The sequence below is a fragment of the Vulpes vulpes genome, chromosome 7 (assembly GCF_048418805.1).
Source record: "Vulpes vulpes isolate BD-2025 chromosome 7, VulVul3, whole genome shotgun sequence".
Taxonomy (NCBI): domain Eukaryota; kingdom Metazoa; phylum Chordata; class Mammalia; order Carnivora; family Canidae; genus Vulpes; species Vulpes vulpes.
The window spans coordinates 9555102-9572579 of NC_132786.1; the positions used below are offsets into that span (position 1 = coordinate 9555102).

At 49.3% G+C, this 17478-nt stretch overlaps 1 protein-coding gene across 15 annotated transcripts in view; it reads left to right on the plus strand.

The window, feature by feature from the left end:
• The window catches only part of HIPK2 (homeodomain interacting protein kinase 2), a 195666-nt gene that overhangs the window by 120769 nt on the left and 57419 nt on the right, over nt 1-17478 (plus strand). For all 15 annotated transcript variants that reach the window (XR_012002448.1, XR_012002449.1, XR_012002446.1 and 12 more), the window contains 5 exons: nt 6309-6432; nt 6695-6814; nt 8850-8936; nt 10754-10938; nt 16362-16524. Coding sequence is in view for 10 of the 15 variants with exons in the window: in XM_025982134.2 (XP_025837919.2) it covers nt 6309-6432; nt 6695-6814; nt 8850-8936; nt 10754-10938; nt 16362-16524 (679 nt within the window). In the remaining 5 variants the exon portion in view is untranslated. The remainder of the gene's footprint in view (nt 1-6308; nt 6433-6694; nt 6815-8849; nt 8937-10753; nt 10939-16361; nt 16525-17478) is intronic.

Sequence of the window (17478 nt, forward strand, 5' to 3'; positions counted from 1 at the left end):
TAATGGAGTGAAATACCAAAGCTTCAATAATTGATTTGTCGAAAATGACAGTTGTTTATTATCTTTCTATAGAAAAATAGAATTTTCTGTGTCTTGCCATGGGAATGTTGGAAAGGAACAATCTCCCTCTTTCTTAGGTGCAAATTTTGTCTGACACTTTGTGTATGTTTAAAGTATTTTTGATGTCCCAAAATAGCAATGAGGAGACTGTGTAAGATGATTCCGTGGGGTGGCAAACGAAGGATGAGTCAGTAACAGAACCTGGGTGATTTGGAGCCCAATGGGAAAAGCCCAGTTCCCAAGCCAGCAGTCTTACCTGCTATGGAACTGAAAACAGAAACAGCCCCCATGGAAGACACCAGAATGGGGTTTTTTTGTTGTTTTTAAGTATGTAAATTTTGAAAGGCCAAGTAGTGTGCCTCTTGTCATAGGGCATGTTGCCAAGGAGATGGTGCCAGCTTCAGGGGAAACTGCTGCCCACTAAGGGTGTGGGGTTGAAACAGAAAGGTTCCTTCCAAACGTGTAGGGAGCACCTACCACGCTCAGGCACTGTGCTCAGTGCTGCAGACACAGCGGTGACATGGGGACGGGGTGGAGGTGGGGCATGCACTCACCTGCCCTGTGCCCTGGAGCCCCCCACCCCCACCCCGCCTGTCCACACTTACCAAGACTCAGCTCAGACTTCTCCCAAGAAGCCCTCCCTACTTTGCCTCCCCACCCCCTGGCCATCCCCCCTTCATGCACTGGGCATGCACTTGGCACGTTGTATGTTAGCCGTTGGCATGCTCTCACCTGCAGCTAGACAGTGAACTCTTGGAGGAGCCATGGGGTCCGGTTTATTTATTTCTCCATCTTCAGCACAGTGCATGATACATAGCAGACACTTAGGAAATGGCAGTTTGGATCTTCGAGTAAGTGAGTGAATAAGTGGAGCTGGAGCCAACTTCTCGCTCAGACTAACCACTGGTGAGAATGATTTTCACTTCAGTCAGGAGTAAATGAGCCTGAGCAATTGTCAGACGTGCCTCAGGTGTGCTGAACAAAAAGAAACAGATTTTAGGCTTGACTTTAAACTTGTCTGGGCTCAGAGCCTTATGGACCAGCAGAACAGGGAACAAGGCAGGTGTGAGATCACAGCAGAAGGGTCTCCAGTCCGCCGAGGATTACTAGAGCTGGGTGGGAAAGCACATTCCTTACCCGAGGGCTCATGGCCTGGGTGTTGAGCAGGCATTTATGGGGCACGTGAGACACAGACGAGACCCTGTCCCCCAGAAGGCTTAATGGGGGCAGGTATGCAAACATGTGTTTAGAACAGTAGTTGCTTGGCTCATCTGTATTGGGATCAGGCTGGTTATTGGTGTTCATGAGTTCATCCCCTGGTGTGGCCAGGACAGGAGAAGGTGGGTAGCGTGTGTTTGAGGGGGAAGGAGGCCAGGACGGGACAGGCAATTGCAGAGATGGGATCAGGGTATCACGTGTGCAGGAGAATTCAGAAAGAGGGAGAGTTTGGGGGTCGTTTGGGAAAAGGTTGGAACCAAAGACAAGAGACCAGTATGGTGTTAGAGTAGAGGCCTGAGTTGAAGAGGCACAAGTTTGCTGGGATCCCTGGTTGCTGAGGGCGGTGCCAGCTTCCAAGAGAGTTAAGAAGAGATGGGCTCGGAGGACTTTACAGCCCCTTCAGGACCCTGGGGCCCCCTGCAAACCCCGGCCCTGGGGCCAGTCCTGCCGCCGGCACCCCACACACATGAGCCCTCTCCAGGCCCCCTGCTCCCACGCTTCCTGCTTTCCTTGGGTGGGATCCTGCCCCTTGAGCCAAGCTTCCATTCCCTCACAAAGATTTACCCCTTCTGCTCTCCTTGCTTTGGGCCGCCTTAGAACTTTCCACCTGACTCACATATTTTAGCACTTTCTTATATTTAATAAAGGTTTATTCAATCACCAAATCCTGATTGATTGAATGGCTACTAAATGCCAGGCACTGTGCTGCCCTGTGGACGTAGCAGGGGAGACAGACAGTAAGCAGGTTATTGGGAAGTGCTGTAAAGTGACATTTATGGCACTGGAGATAGAGACTAACTGGTGTCAAGGGAGGCCTGTCTGTGGCGGTGACAATTAAGCTGGGGTTTGAAGGATGAGAGGGAGGCAGCCATCTGAGCACCAGCGGAGGGAGCATTCAAGGCAGAAGCACAACATGGCATGGAGGCTCTAGGTCCAGAAGGAGCTGGGGTCTTCTAGAAGTTGTCACTGAAATGACAGTGGAGAGCAGGGCAAGGTCCCGATCGCAGTGGCCCCGGGGGCCATGGAAGGAATTAGGTCTCACTCTGAGTGCAGCGGGGAGCCTCTGCAGGCCTGAGAGCAAAGGGAGAGAGAGGTGGCCCGGCCGTGCTGGCAGCCGTGCAGAGAGCGGCCAGGAGGAAGGGAAGACCCGAGAGGGGCTCCAGGTGAGACGGGGGGCGGGGGGGGTTGGTCAGGGCCAGTGTGGTGGCACCAGAGTTGGGGAATCAAGGACCAGTCTGCGAGATACTCGGGGGCGGCCCCATGGATGGACGGGTGGTGGGGATGAAGGGACAGAAGGGAACCAGAAAGTGTCCCGGGTTCCAGCACAAGCAGCGGGCCATCGGGGCCATGAGTCGGTTCAGTGACACGAGCTGGACGGAGGGAGGAGCGCACTGGGAAGGGGAGGCTGACGAGAAGAGGCCCCTTGTAAACATACAAGTTTGAGGCGACCGTGGGTCATTCCCACAGAGGTGCTGGGCCGTCAGCACGTAAACCTGGAGCCGAGGCGAGGCAAACGTGGAGAGGGCCATTTGGAAATCTGAATGGAGTCTAGACCTGTGGCAGCAGACACGATTGCTGTCGGCTTCCTAGGGTGGCGGGAACCACCCCGCAGATCGCAGGACTCAGAACAGTAGCTATTGACTCTCCCACGGGCCTGGTGACTAGTCTAACATCGAGGTGTGAGCAGGGACACACTCCTTCTGGAGCCATTCGGGGAGGATCCTTCCATGCCTCTTCCAGCTTCCGTGGCCCCGAGCGCTCCTTGGCTGGTGGCAGCATCACTGCCCCCTCTGCCTCCGTCCCCACGTGGCCGTCCTCCCGCTGCTGCGTCTGTGTCCCCATTTCCCTCTTGTAAGGACACCTGTCCTGTTGGCTTCAGGGCTCACCCTACTCCAGCGTGACATAATCTTCACCGATTACATCTGCAGTAACCCCATCCCCAAACAGCGTCACACTCTCAGGTATCAGGGATTAGGACTTCAGCATGTCTGTTCTGGCATTTGACACCCTTCACCCCATAACAGTTACCTAGAACAAGGGCACAAAGAGAGGAGGCAAGGGGTCCTGGGCTTTGCCATCAGAGAGCAGTTGGCTGGAGGACAGGCCAGCAGAAGAATCGGAGAGGCGGAACAGATGCGGGAGCATGTGGTGTCATGAAAAGCTCAGCCTTGTGTCTCAGAGTGGGGACAGGATCAGAGGGTCGCCCGTGGTCAAGATGTGTGGCTCTTGGGTCACAGAGCTGAGAAGTTGACCAGTGGCTGTGACGTGACCACGTGGCCGTGCTGGTCTGGAGAGGCACTGCCCTTGAGTGGGGCAGAGGGTGGGAGGAGGGCGAGAAGATGGGGGGCCAAGCGGAGGAACTGCAGGAGACAGCCCTGGAGATTGGGGGGTGCAGAGAAACAAGGCAACAGCCGCGGGGACACAAAGGGATGGAGGAAGGGTTTGGTTTTGTGTTCGCTTTGCTTTGTTCTGGTCTTCTGTTTTGTTTTTAAATGAGAAAATCCAGAGCCTGTCTGTGCTTGAATGAGCTGTTTCTGTGTCTGCGTGTTTGTGTTGCACACCCCTGTAGCGTCCAGCCTTCCTTGCTGCCGTCCCAGTACTGGGACCCCTCGGGGACAGGACTGTGCCTCCTGTTCTTTGGTCCCCCCACCATCTAGCCTGATTCTCGAGCATTCTTCATTGTGGCCACACCTAGAAAAATATTCTGCTGTGTATATCCTGGTGCCATGAACGGCTGCCGCTTCATTTTCTAATAGAAAACGGACCGAGAGCAGCCTTCACAGGCCCTATGTGCGTAACATCAGTTGACGAAACCCACATCTGGTGTTTCTTGCCAGAGAATGTCACTGAAGTGCCCTCTGCACCTGTCTTGTGTGTCCTCAGGGAACAGAATCTGGGAGTGGGTTTCCAGACTCCACACGACCTTTAGGAAGGTCAGCCCCATGGTCAAGTCCAGAGATGATCCCATGAGACGAGCCCTGCATGTTCCTAAGACCCAACCTGGAAGCTATGAGGGGCAAAAGCCCAGGTCGCAGGAGTATGGAGACAGGGGCGGAGATGCTGGATCCTGCAGCCGCAGCCTGCTGGGGGGAGCTTCACAGGAACCAGGACAGGAGCTCATCCCCCGAGGACAGACCTGAGTCTGCCCATGAGACGCTCTGGAACAGAGAGGACAGAAAAGCAGGCAGGCTCTGACCCCATTGCTAGAGGCAACCTGCAGTAATCTCATCAGTTTACGGCATCCCTCATTGCAACGCAGATGACTGGCAGGGGACTTCTGGGTGACTCTGGAAAGCCCTGGTGTGTGGCGGCAACCCTAGACACAGTGACCCAGGCCGCTGTGGGATTGAAGGCCCCATGGCACAGGACAGTCCAGCAGGGACAGATCCTAAAAGAACCTCTGGCATCCCCAGTGCACCAGCGCCAGAGGGCAAGAGCAGCGTCCCATGTCAGCAAAACCTACGAGAGGCTGAAATGCCAGGCACAACCCTGGCAGCTGAAGATGCCAGCAGGGAGGGGACAGGGAAGACCATTTAAGTAGAGCCAATGGCAGCTTGCCCCCCCAACACACACACACAAACACACACACACACACACACATTAACTCCCTCCTACCACGCCTGGGAAGACCCACCCAGCCTTGGACTCTGGCAAAAGAATGTAGTGAGTGCAGACTGAGGACTGTGGCACTCTAGAAGCACCTGGCAGCAGTGCGGAGGAATCTCCAGCTCTAAGAAATGAGGAGACTCCCTTTTACTTCTGAAAAATCAAGACTTTGTTACAAAACATGTTGGGTTTTGTTTGTTTGTTTGTTTGTTTGTTTTTCAATGCTCTTACCTGGAGGAAAAAAGATTAGCCATGAGAGCAAATTTAAAAGAGCAAAGTGGGGAGATGCTTTTTAAGTGGGGAGAATCCAGCTCGAAGCTCCGCAACAAGTGGAGATGTTTTGACCACACTCTTGCTCCCTCCTCCCGTGCTAGCTGGGTGAAGATAACCCAGACGGTGCAGTTGCCCAGCTCCCACTGCTCCCACTCCAGGCTCCGGAAAGGGGAGGAGAGTGGCGTCCTCTGGCATTGCTTAATCAAGTGGGAAATTTACAGAGAAAACAGAAGCTGGGCTAATGCATTTCATTATCAGCAGAGCGCCTTGAGCCACAGTTTTTAAAGCTGTGTTCATACCTCATACTTTGAACCTGGTTTTCTCCAAAATGTACCCCTCCTTAATCATGACACATTCTCAGAAAAGAAAATGCACTCTGTGGTCTCCTTGGTTTTCATTACTAACTACATGTGAAAATTTCTCTTTGAATTTAGGTGGTTTCCTTCCGAAGTTCCGGCATATAACCCTGCCTCTCATTTGAAGGGACGTAGTCCTGCAGTTGGAAATGGGTTTAGAATGGAGTTCTGACTGGTATCCAGACTGGATTCATGAACAGGGTTCTATAATAACAATATTAGAGGACTTTTTAGGAGCCCAACTTTTTAGAAGCTGATGATAAAAAAAAAAAATAGCGTTTCCTTATAAAAGTGTGATTCAGACTCCTTAGAGGACGGATCATTGGCTTAATGGGTATTGGATTGATCCCCTTGTTCTGGGTAGAGGCAACTTGTCTTCTGTATTGCTGAAAGTAGAACGTCTGCATTTCAGAATTCCTTTGTAAAAACCAGGCACTCTCTAAAGATGGGTTTTCTGGGTTTTCAGTTACAAAAGATAACCCCTGGGTCTCTCTAAAGTGGTTATTAGCTCATCTGGTTGGAGTGTAATGGTAATGAAGTTGATGGATGTGACTCCCTGTTCTAGATCCACCCTTTATCTCAGCCAGCCGTCTGACCATACTCCCTGCTGATGGGGAGCACCAGGCCCAAGACCAGGGGGAATCACTCCCACACAGTGCAAGAACCATAGGTCCTCTAGAGGGAAACAGTAATGGCACCCTGGATTTGAAAGACAGGATTTTATGTAGAGTTCATATAGAAGTAGCTGTCCTCCCTTCCAAATTGCTAATGATTTCTCCCATTCTTCCTTTTCAGGGCTCCTGAGATCATCCTTGGTTTACCATTTTGCGAGGCAATTGATATGTGGTCCCTGGGCTGTGTCATTGCTGAGCTGTTCCTGGGCTGGCCGCTCTATCCAGGAGCTTCCGAGTACGATCAGGTGGGTCCACGTAGCTCAGGCGTTCACAAGAAGCACTTCCTTTATAACATGACACGTGGATGGGGTAATAGGTGTTTCCTTGTCTCTCAAACCTTGCTTCTTGTAACAGTGCTTTTCTTATTCCTTTCTTTCCCCTTTTTCTTCTCTTACTTCTGTCTTTCCCTATAAAATTGTCATTTTTCTAAAAGGCGCTAGAGCCGTTAGTACACCATATGTACAGTGACAGGAAACACCCTGACCTCATTCTCATCTTTTCTTGCAGATTCGGTATATTTCACAAACACAGGGTTTGCCAGCTGAATATTTATTAAGCGCAGGGACAAAGACAACTAGGTTTTTCAACCGTGACACAGACTCACCGTATCCCTTGTGGAGGCTGAAGGTAGGAAGAACATCCCCTGCATTCCTCACCAACACCCGACACTTAGGGAGGAAGGGCACCATCTGATTAATGGGGAGCTATTGCCATCAGCACGTCGATCCTGGATTTCGCATTGATTCAGCCAGCATGGGAGAGGGGGTGATCGTTTTGATACATGGGATTGGATGAATTTGAATGTTCAAAAGCCCCACTTTGTTTGGCCTGCTGCCCATGAAGCTCAAATCCCAAGTTCTGGTGGCTAAACTCCTGGGATTTAATCACAGTAAAAACCATGATGACTTCTTGGGTTTGTGCTGGAGAGAGAAATGAACCACCACCTTTAAGGAGCTCCTAACCCAAACTGAGCCTGGACACATGTGGTGAGCCCAAGTTCTCCCCCCAACCCACCCATTCCCACCTACCCCCTGCTGTCACAAGTCCCCACATTCCTGGTAGGACAGAATGTGGGGCCTTGAATATTGCCTGTGGCAGAGGGTCAGGGAGGAACATTTGAGCTGGACCCTAAAGGATGAAGAGGGTCTTCCAAGCAAAGAAAACAGCCCCAACCACATGGCTCTAGGGAGGGATCTGTTTGTCCCAGCCGACAGGTGGTATAGCGCACCACTGCACACCGTAAATTCTTGGGTGGTTTTACTTTAACGGAAACATATTTTGCTTTCACTTTGATCTGTGCCTAATAATTAAAATCTATGTATTTTCCTGGGAAGGAGAAAATAATGCAAGTCTTAAGTTTGTTTATGTTCATTTTAGGTGTTTCTTTTTTTGCAAGAGAGTGGGTGGGGTTTGTTTGTTGGGATTTTTTTTGTTTTTGTTTTGTTTTGCTTTGTTTTTTACATAAACCACAGATATGATTTAAAGATAAAGTGTGGCCAGTAGTTGCAGATCTAGAAAAGAGATTTGAGAGCTAAGCAAGCACTCCAAGGCTATTGATGAGAGGGCTGGCATTTGGCAACTATGAGAGTGAGCAGCTCTAGGTCAGGCCCAGTAAAAAAAGAGTTCTGGGTGGAAGAGGGTGAGACCAGGCAGGGACAGGGTTCATTTTTATGACATAGGTGGTTTATGTTTACTTAGTTTATGCCTACTTGTCCAGCTCTTCCTGGGATAGCAGAGCCTGGAGACTAGTGACTCCAGGTATGCCATCCTTGAGTGAGATTTTGAGGATTAATTACCTATGATCCGTGGATGCGTCTAGAAACCTTGTAGTAATTGGAGATAGCAGCTTCCTAGACCAAGACCACCAAATGTACATGCCTCGGCCCCAGGCAGACACTGGGGCCAGCTGCTGCTCCCTGGTCATGCAGCCTTGACAAACTCCTTAAGCTTGCCATTCCTCTTTCTCCCTCTAGGATATGCATTGGTCATCATCCAACCTGGAATGGTTGTGAAGTATAGTGAATGAGCTCATGTGCTTTAGAATAGTGCCTGGCATGCAGTGAGAGCTATCTGCATGAGAGTTTGAGAAATAAAATAAAACTTAAATTTATAAAACCGGGGATCCCTGGGTAGCGCAGCGGTTTGGCGCCTGCCTTTGGCCCAGGGCGCGATCCTGGAGACCCGGGATCGAATCCCACGTCGGGCTCCCGGTGCATGGAGCCTGCTTCTCCCTCTGCCTGTGTCTCTGCCTCTCTCTCTCTCTCTCTGTGACTATCATAAATAAATAAATAAATAAATAAATAAATAAATAAATAAATAAATAAAAAATAAATTTATAAAACCATGCAGAAAAGGCCTCTGCTTAAACTCAGGGAGAATGAAGGCTTATCAGGATGTGGCCTATCTTGTGGGAACTCTCTGGATCTGATTGAGAGTGGGCCTCTGACAGGTGTTTGTGGGAAGGAAAGAAGAGAGATGAGTTAGTGTGGAGGATGAACAAAGAAAGTAATTAAGGAGCAGGTCACTTTAAAAGGAATCAAAGTGTCCTCTGAAAGGTGGGGAAAGGACCCTTCATGAGAAGCAAAAGCTCCAGGGTTTTAGTCACAGTGACAAGGAAATGATTCACATGATCAATCAATCAGCTTTTGCCTCTTTTGACCAGACACCAGATGACCATGAAGCAGAGACGGGGATTAAGTCGAAAGAAGCAAGAAAGTACATATTCAACTGTTTAGATGACATGGCCCAGGTAAGCCCCATGGGTGAGTATGCAATGTTAGCCCTTTACAAACCAAGCACAGCAAGACTTCCCGCATAACATAAGATGGCAGGTAGAAATTCACATTACTCATTTGTGGTGCTTGACCTTGACCTTGAACAATGCTATGCACTCTTAGTAAGAATACCATTGGGTTGGTGGAACATTTTCAAAACTTTACACCAGCTCTTTCAAAATAGCTTCAGTTTATTGGTTCCCATTTGTTTAAAAAAAAAAAAAAAAAGGTACTGGCCAATCTTAGTGATGTTTTCATAAGAATTCAAACTCATTAGCACATTTGAGTCTCATGTCCATGAACTCAGTGTATTAATTCCCTCTGGCTGCTGTAACAAACACTACAAACTGGGTGGCTTAAGACAGCATCTATTCTCTCACAGTGCAAGAAGCTAGAAGTTCGACATTCAAGTACCCTGGGCCATACTCCCTCTGAAGGCTCTAGAGAGAAACAGGCCCAGCCCCAGCCCCAGTGTCTGCTGGCCCCTGCCATCATGGGTGTTCCCCGACATGTAGCTACATCACCCTGACCTCTTTATCCTTCTTCATGTGGCCTTTATCCCTGAGTTTCATCCTATCTGGGCACCAAATCTCTCCTCTTTCTCTTATAAAGATACCAGTCATTGGTTTGGGGCCAGCTCTGCTCCAGTATGGCCTCATTTCCACTTGATTGACATCTGCAAAGGCCCTGTTTCCAAATAAGGTCACATTCACAGGTACCAAGGATTAGCACTTAAACGTATCTTTTGCTGCCACACTGTTCAACCCACTTCAGTCAGTCTCTCTCAGCTCACTGGAGGGACCACAGGCTTTCACCTTTGTGCCCAGAGAACATTCTAGAACTTTAGCTATTTTTAGTGTAAAGACTAGTCTAAAATCAGGGCAACCCAAAGAGAGTTTTTCTTAAAAGCGATGCAAAGTAAAGCTATCGACTCAGCACACTTCTTACTGAGGCGAGTGTAACCAAGTCATGATTCTGAGTAAAGGATACTTGTCAGTTGATTAGAAGCTTAGATTGTCTGAGAAAACTGAAATTGCTTTCCAGAGCATGCCTGGGAAAATAATAGAAAGCACCACAAAACAAGTCTTTCAAAAGCTGTCATAGGCTTGCTCCTGGAAGAAATATCCTGTGTTCAGGTACTCAGCTTGTCTTGGCCAGAGGTAAGCCCAGTGACACGGGGCCTAAATTAATTCTGGCCCTTACTCAGGGCACGGCCAGAGGACACATACACTGTGCATGTACAAAGAGGCCACATAGGCCTCTGCAGGTTAAATAAATAACCCTCTTGGCATTTCAGTTTTTACTACTTGGGTGTAGTTACTGTTTTTTGATTGTGGCAATGTACGCATAGCATAAAACTGACCATTTTAACCATTCTTAAGTGTCTAATTCAGCAGCTATCAAGTCCATTCACATTGTTATGCAACCAGGGTGAAGAAGTCTTTCCATCCTGTGATTATTTTCAATGAGGTGTGATGTGAGGTACATTTCAACTTAGCTGATCGAAGCAGGAGCAGTGCACATCCTGTTACTTCTCTGTACTTGCAAGCATCATCAGTGGCCCACTGCCTTCCCCACGCATGGCCTCCCTCTGCCTTTCCTGGGGAGGGAGCAGCCACAGGCTGTAGGCAGTGACAGCCCACAGCAGTGGCTGCAGCAGGGCACCCACAGCCTGCTGGGGATGGGGAAGGGGCAACTGAGAGATAGGGACAGAGTCCTGGGCAGAGATAAAGGAAGTCCGGGGAGGGGGACACAGCAGGGGTTTTTGTAACCTGTCTGGATTTCCCTCCAGGTGAACATGACAACAGATCTAGAAGGGAGTGACATGTTGGTGGAGAAGGCAGACCGGCGGGAGTTCATCGACCTGTTAAAGAAGATGCTGACCATAGATGCTGATAAGAGAATCACTCCCATCGAAACCCTGAACCACCCCTTTGTCACCATGACACACCTCCTCGATTTTCCCCACAGTACACAGTAGGTGTCTTGCTCAGTGCTTTTTACCAGAGTCAGCAAACTTCTTTAAAATATCAGATAGTAAATATCTTAGGCTTTGTGGCCATACAGCAGTCTCTGTCACAACCACTCAGCTCTGCCGTTAGAGCTGAAAAAAGCCGTAGACCATACGAAACCAGTGAGTGGGACTGCATTTCAATAAAACATTATTTGTAAAAACAGGTGGCAGTCAGCTTGAGTGGCCCTGGGCTGCACTGTGCTTTACACCAAAAAGGAGGGAATGCTGGAGCCTAGGAGAGCGCGAGGCGGGCTGAACCAGCCCCTGGGACCTGAGCATGAAAGGAGTGCCGTCCATAGACAGCAGCGTCGATGAGGCAAAGCCCTTCCAGTGCCAGAGGTCACTCCCAGAACCATTCTGGAGTGGAAGTGGACTCACTCTAGTTTGGATTTGGGTTTGTGCATTCAGCCAGCCAGCCAGCGGACTGCGAGCTGCGCCACATGTGGGTACCTTGTGGGGCAGAGCAGACGGGGCCCCTGCCCATTGGAGTTTCCAGCCTGTAGGTGAGAGAAAGGCACCTAACAGGTGATCTGCAGAGAAGCAGAGTTTTCCCAGGGAAAGTAGGCTGCAATCACGGCAGGGCAGCCAGCCCCTGACGAATGACTGCCAGAAAACGAGCAATAGGTAACCAGTGGAAAGGCCGGCAAAGGCAAGAAGGCCACTGCCAGGTGGGGACCCCCAAACATGAGCAGCAGAGGGGCTGGGGTCCCAGGGAAAGAGGAAATGGACAGGGCGCCCTGTTCATGGTTTGGGTGTTTATCCTAAGAACAGTGGAAGTCACAGAGGACTTCTAAGCAGGGGATACGTTTAACAAAGACCTATCTGGTGCTTCATCATCAAGTCAGAGGAGCTTGGAGACCACGTGCCCGTCGAGGTGGGCAATGTCAAAGTTGTGGGCGGCCTGAAAGCTGTTTGAGGGGAAGCAGCAGCCAGCGTGGCAAGTTGCTGGGCTCAGGGTGGGTGGAGAGAGAACTGGGAGGGCCTAGAGGGGCCCAGGGGGGGTTCTTCTGATACAAAGAGACTGGAACAGGTCAAGGTGCTGGCAGGGAGTGTCTGCGGCGAGTGAAGGATTGCAGAGAAGGGCACAGAAGTTCCCTGAGACGTCGGGAGAGGCCAGGATTGCAAGGCCATTGTCGCCAGAAGGGCTGGACAAGGGGGGTCGAGGGTGTTCTTTAGGCAGCTCCTGTCTTTTGTTGAGAGCAAGGTGGCTGGGGGGCTGAAGGAGTGTAGGAAAGCCTGGGTAGTCAGGACAGGAAATGGAAGAGCAAGCCCAACAGAGCAATATGGGGCAGCGGAGCATGAAGGTTGGACGTGAATAGTGTAGAGGGTAACCGGACCCCGCAGGTGAGGGCCTGGAGACGACAGACAGTTAACTGGGGTCATCCAGGTGGGAACTTTGCCAGGCTGCTAAGAGGAGGAGACAAACTGACAGACTTAGGACGTTGGCACTAGAGTGCTGTAATCTAAATGATGGCTGTGGGAGGCTTAGCTGTGACAGGGAGAGGAAGCAAAGATGAAGGGGCCAGACGGGCTGAACGGTCTGATCACCTCAAAGATTGGTGGTTTTAGCGACAGCCAAAAGATCCAGAGGGGCCAAAGCGTGGCCGGGAGATGGGTGCTTGAATCTGCAGTGTGGGGAAGTGGAGTGGTTGCGGTTGCCCGGGAATGGGTGGCTGGAATCGACAGCAGGCCACTGGGATGAGAAGTAGCCAAGAGGCCAGAGCACCTGACCTCTGAAGCCTCCACCACCGAGCAGGGCATGGGGCACCGCAGAGGACCGAGGTGGAGGACCGAGGTGCCCCAGGCTTCAGTGACTGACAGGGAGCAGTGGTGCCAGAACGGGAGGAGCGTTGGTTTGCAGGGGCTGTGGTAACAAAGCACACGGAGGGGCTGACGGGCTTAAACAGCAGTTTATTTTCTCACCGTTCTAGAAGACCAAGACCAAACACCAAGATCAAGGTGTTTGGTGGCACTGGTTTTTTCTCAGGCTGCTCTGCTTGGCCTGTGAATGGCCATCCCCTCCCTACGGCCTCACAGGGTCCTTCTGTTTGCATCTGTGTCCTAATTTCCTCCTCCTCCTAGGGAATTGGATTAGGGCCCACCCTGCTGGCCTCATTTTACCCCTTTCAAGATCCCCTCTCCTGATGCAGTCACATTCTGAAGTCCTGGGGCCTGAGAACTTCAAGGTGTGAATTTGGGGGCACAGTCCAGCCTGTAACAGAGGGTAACAAGGGATCTCACCTTAGCGTCTCCACCCCCAGGGACCTAGGATGTTAAAGAATAAGTAGCCCCCTCCCTGGATGTCTGCAGGTAGGTGCTGTGTGCTCAAGGGAGCGCCAGGTTTTAGTTAGGGTTAGGAGAACACAGGGATGCATGAAGGGGCTGAGGATAAGAGACGTTTGCACGTCCTGGCCGGGCCTGCCATAGCCAAACTCCGATGGAGCCGAGTCTCAAGGCTGGACTTGACCTTATCCGAAGCTGCAAGAAATGAGTGGGTGGTGCCCGCATTACCTCCTCTGATTTCAATGCTGGTCCTTATCAGTTGATGCTGAGTAAGTGAGATCATATTGCAGCAACCACACGGTGCATCTTTAAATTAAAACCATGTTTGAAACAACTGATCTCCAGTACAAAGAAGGAACTCAGACCCCTCCCTGGCAAGCCCTCTTTATAGGATATGTCCTGTTTCTGGGGTGGCATGGGTAAATCAAGGAGTCAGTCTGCACAACAGAAGGAAGGTATACTTGGTGATTTACTGAATAGGATTCCCGTGAGACCGGTCTTTTTATATTCAGGGGCCAAGTGAGACATTTGTGAAACGGCATGGTAGGAGATGGAGTGGTGCTCTGTAGAGGGCTCCCGTTAGCCATCTGCATAGTCGATGAGACAGTCACCCACATAAAGTCAGGGGCGTAGTTGAATGACCTCAGAGCCCTGTCACATCTGGGTTCTGTTAAGGAAGCACAATAGAATGCTTCACTGTCCTTGGTGAAGACCAAGCGTGGAGACCATGGGCATCAGTTTCAAATTCAGAATTTGGTGTAGATCCAGGAGGATCATTAACAATTTAGAATTCAGAAAATGGGCCCCAGAAGGAAAGACAGGTCTCTGAGCACACCTAGGCTTACCTGAGAGTAGGCCTAACCTATAAGAGTCCCTAGAACTGGCTGGGAAGACTGTGAGAATTACAGGGCAAGGAGAAACCTCCAGCCCACACTGCTGAAGATCCTTGGGGCTGGGTCAGAGCTGCCCCAACATCTAGATTACCAGGTGAAAGAGACCCCACCCATTTCTCCATACCAGGGTTCTAGAGCACAGATTCCTTAAAAACCATTCTCACAGAATTAACCCAAAGTGCAGGTTGCTTGCCTGTCTTCCTGAAACTCAAAACTCAGACCATTTCAATTAGAAAATTCTGAGTCTAAAAGCTTTGGGTTGAATTGTCACAAAACCATATAATGCTTTAAATACATTCCAATAAGAATACAAAATCCATCATTTTATTCTTTCAGCTTCCATGTGAAAGCACTTAGCAGTTTGCTTGGTACTTGGTAGATGCTCAAAACATGTTGGCATTACCAGCATTATTAGTAGTATTTTTAGCTCTTAGTTACCATAGAATAGGTTTTCCTTTCTCTCCAGGGTCACAGTCAGTAAGTGTTTATTTTGTGTGCATTGTGTGGCCATTCTAAGTAGTCATTAACTCAGAAAGAAAGGCTTCTCTGAGCATGTCTGAGTTCGGAACATCTTTCATGGAAAGGATGTTTAGGGATAGCCCACAAGCACCTGCTTGGCCCAAAATATAGATTACCCATAGTATACATTTGTAATCCTTTAATTTCTTAATTTAAAGATTTTTATTTGGGATCCCCGAGTGGCGCAGCGGTTTGGCGCCTGCCTTTGGCCCAGGGCGCGATCCTGGAGACCCGGGATCGAATTCCACATTGGGCTTCCAGTGCATGGAGCCTGCTTCTCCCTCTGCCTGTGTCTCTGCCTCTCTCTCTTTCTCTGTGACTATCATAAATAAAAAAAAATTAAAAAAAATAAAGATTTTTATTTGCAAGAGAAAGAGCACACACAAGCAGGGGGAGGGACAGAGGGAGAAGCAAATTCCCCACTGAGCAGAGAGCCCGATGTAGGACTCGATCCCAGGACCCTGGGATCAGGCCCTGAGCCAAAGGCAGATGCTCAACCAACTGAGTCACCCAGGTACCTCTACATTTGTAATCCTAAGTAGCAGAAAATTAATATTTTATTTATATTCACTTATTATATTATTTATAATTAAAGTAAGTAGTGAGAATTGAAGTTTAAATGCTGTTTCACTATCCTGAATATTATTAGCATTTAGGAAAAGTCAGTTTAATGAGAAGACAAGTGAATGAGAAACAATGTACAAATCCCAAAGGACACTCTGTGGTGGATTTTCAAGAACTCAGTGGTTGAGGCCACTGTGGTTTTCTTTTCCTTGAGGCCAGTGGCAGCAACATTTTTATACTTTACTTTCCTAAGTAGGAAATCCTAATTTTGATTCACAAGTGCAATGAAGGAAGAAAAAGAGGGAGAGAAATTTTATTTCATGTAACTGGGCAAGAATGAGAAAAGCAAAAGGGAGGATGAATCAGGAGGCAAAAGAGGATGTATATGCACATGTGAAGAAACTGCTAGTAATTAACTCTTCAACTGGCTGATGACCTCTCTATCCTCTCTCAAACGTCATCCTTACTCGTAAAATAGGGGCAACAATCCTCTCTCCCTCTTGTGGTTGTTGTAGGACTGAGTGAAAGGGTGCCTGCAAACACACCTGCCACGGTTCTCAATAGATGGGAACCACTATTATTATTACTAGTATCACGTGCAATTCCAGTGCGGACAGACCAAGAGTGGCAACAGGGACATGGTATTGGGTTGGCTGATTCCTTGGCCATCCCCTAGATGGCGCCGGTGCCCCAGAAGCACAAGGAGTTGTCTTCGGTAAGATCGAGGCTGGTCAGAAGCTACAGTTTCCTGTTCCCCCATCCGAGAAACCACCCTGAAAGCCGGGAAGGAACAGTGAGGTTGGCTCAGCAGATCAGGGATCTGAGGAAGAGACAGCGAGGGCCAACAAGTCCCGTCAAGTCAAGTCCGTTGTGCGATGGAGAACCTCCACCCATCCTGGATGGGGAAAGGGGGAGGAAGACAGCAGGGGAAATTCATCTGCATAACCTTAACTCTTGGAAATGCAGACTTTGCGTGAGAAATCCAGGAAGTTTAGACCTAAAGTTAAGTTTCCCTGGTTGTCTTGTTTATTACATTAACTGTTCTCTCCTTTTTCTCTCCATTTTCTCCCCTTTATCCCATGTATCCTCTTCTCTTTCCCCCACGCCTCTGCCTGTTGCATGAACAGCGTCAAATCATGTTTCCAGAACATGGAGATTTGCAAGCGTCGGGTGAATATGTATGACACGGTGAACCAGAGCAAAACCCCTTTCATTACACATGTGGCCCCCAGCACATCCACCAACCTGACCATGACCTTCAACAACCAGCTGAACACTGTCCACAACCAGGTAAATACGGAGCAGAGGGGGAAGGCAGGCAAGGGTACCGGCGAGCAGCAAGAATTGTATTTTCCCTGCGAACCTAGTCAGGAGTCCAGAATTCTCCGATACCATATACAAGAGACAGTGTCATACACAAGGTTCCTCTACAGTCATATTTAACGATGTAAGCAAGTATTTCCTTCCAAGCTTATTTCTTTGGAGAGACCTACACTCTGGATGGACTGCTGGTCCCACGGAGATGGCACCTCTTACTGTTTCCCTCTATCCCGATGTGAGAGTGATGTAAAGCCTCCTCCTGTCATGTTTTTATGTCTGACATATGTGCCTGGGGAAGAATTCTAGCACTTGAGGGGACACTGGCGATCATGCAGTTTCAGACCCCTCCCCCTTGTCCCTGCACACATAGTCTCCTCTTGGGACAGATAAAACCTGTCCTTTCTCCAAGTTACAGGGAAAACCAATTCATTAGTCTGCCAGTAGAACCCCAGCAGCTGGAACCAGAGGGGACCCGGAAAGTGAGGTTTTCTTCTCACAGATTTCCATCTTCTTGCAAAAAAAAAAAAAAAAAGAGCAGAACCCCACACCTAACAGGCTTTTTAAAATATGAATTATAGGGGACCCCTGGGTGGCTTAGCGGCTTAGCGCCTGCCTTCAGCCCAGGGCGTGAGCCTGGAGACCCAGGATCGAGTCCCACATCGGGCTCCCTGCATGGAGCTTGCTTCTCCCTCTGCCTGTGTCTCTGCCTCTCTTCCTCTCTGTGTCTCTCATGAATAAATTTTTTTAAAAAACTTTAAAAAATATATGAATTATAGCCAGGAAATATTTACAGAGTGAATAACCTCCAAATCCTAGTCCAGGCTGCCTCCCTCTGACATCTAAGAGACTTTGACTTTTATTCCCAAATTCTAGTCTTAACCACTTCCCCAAAAGACTGTCCCTAAATTTTTTTCAGCCTTACTA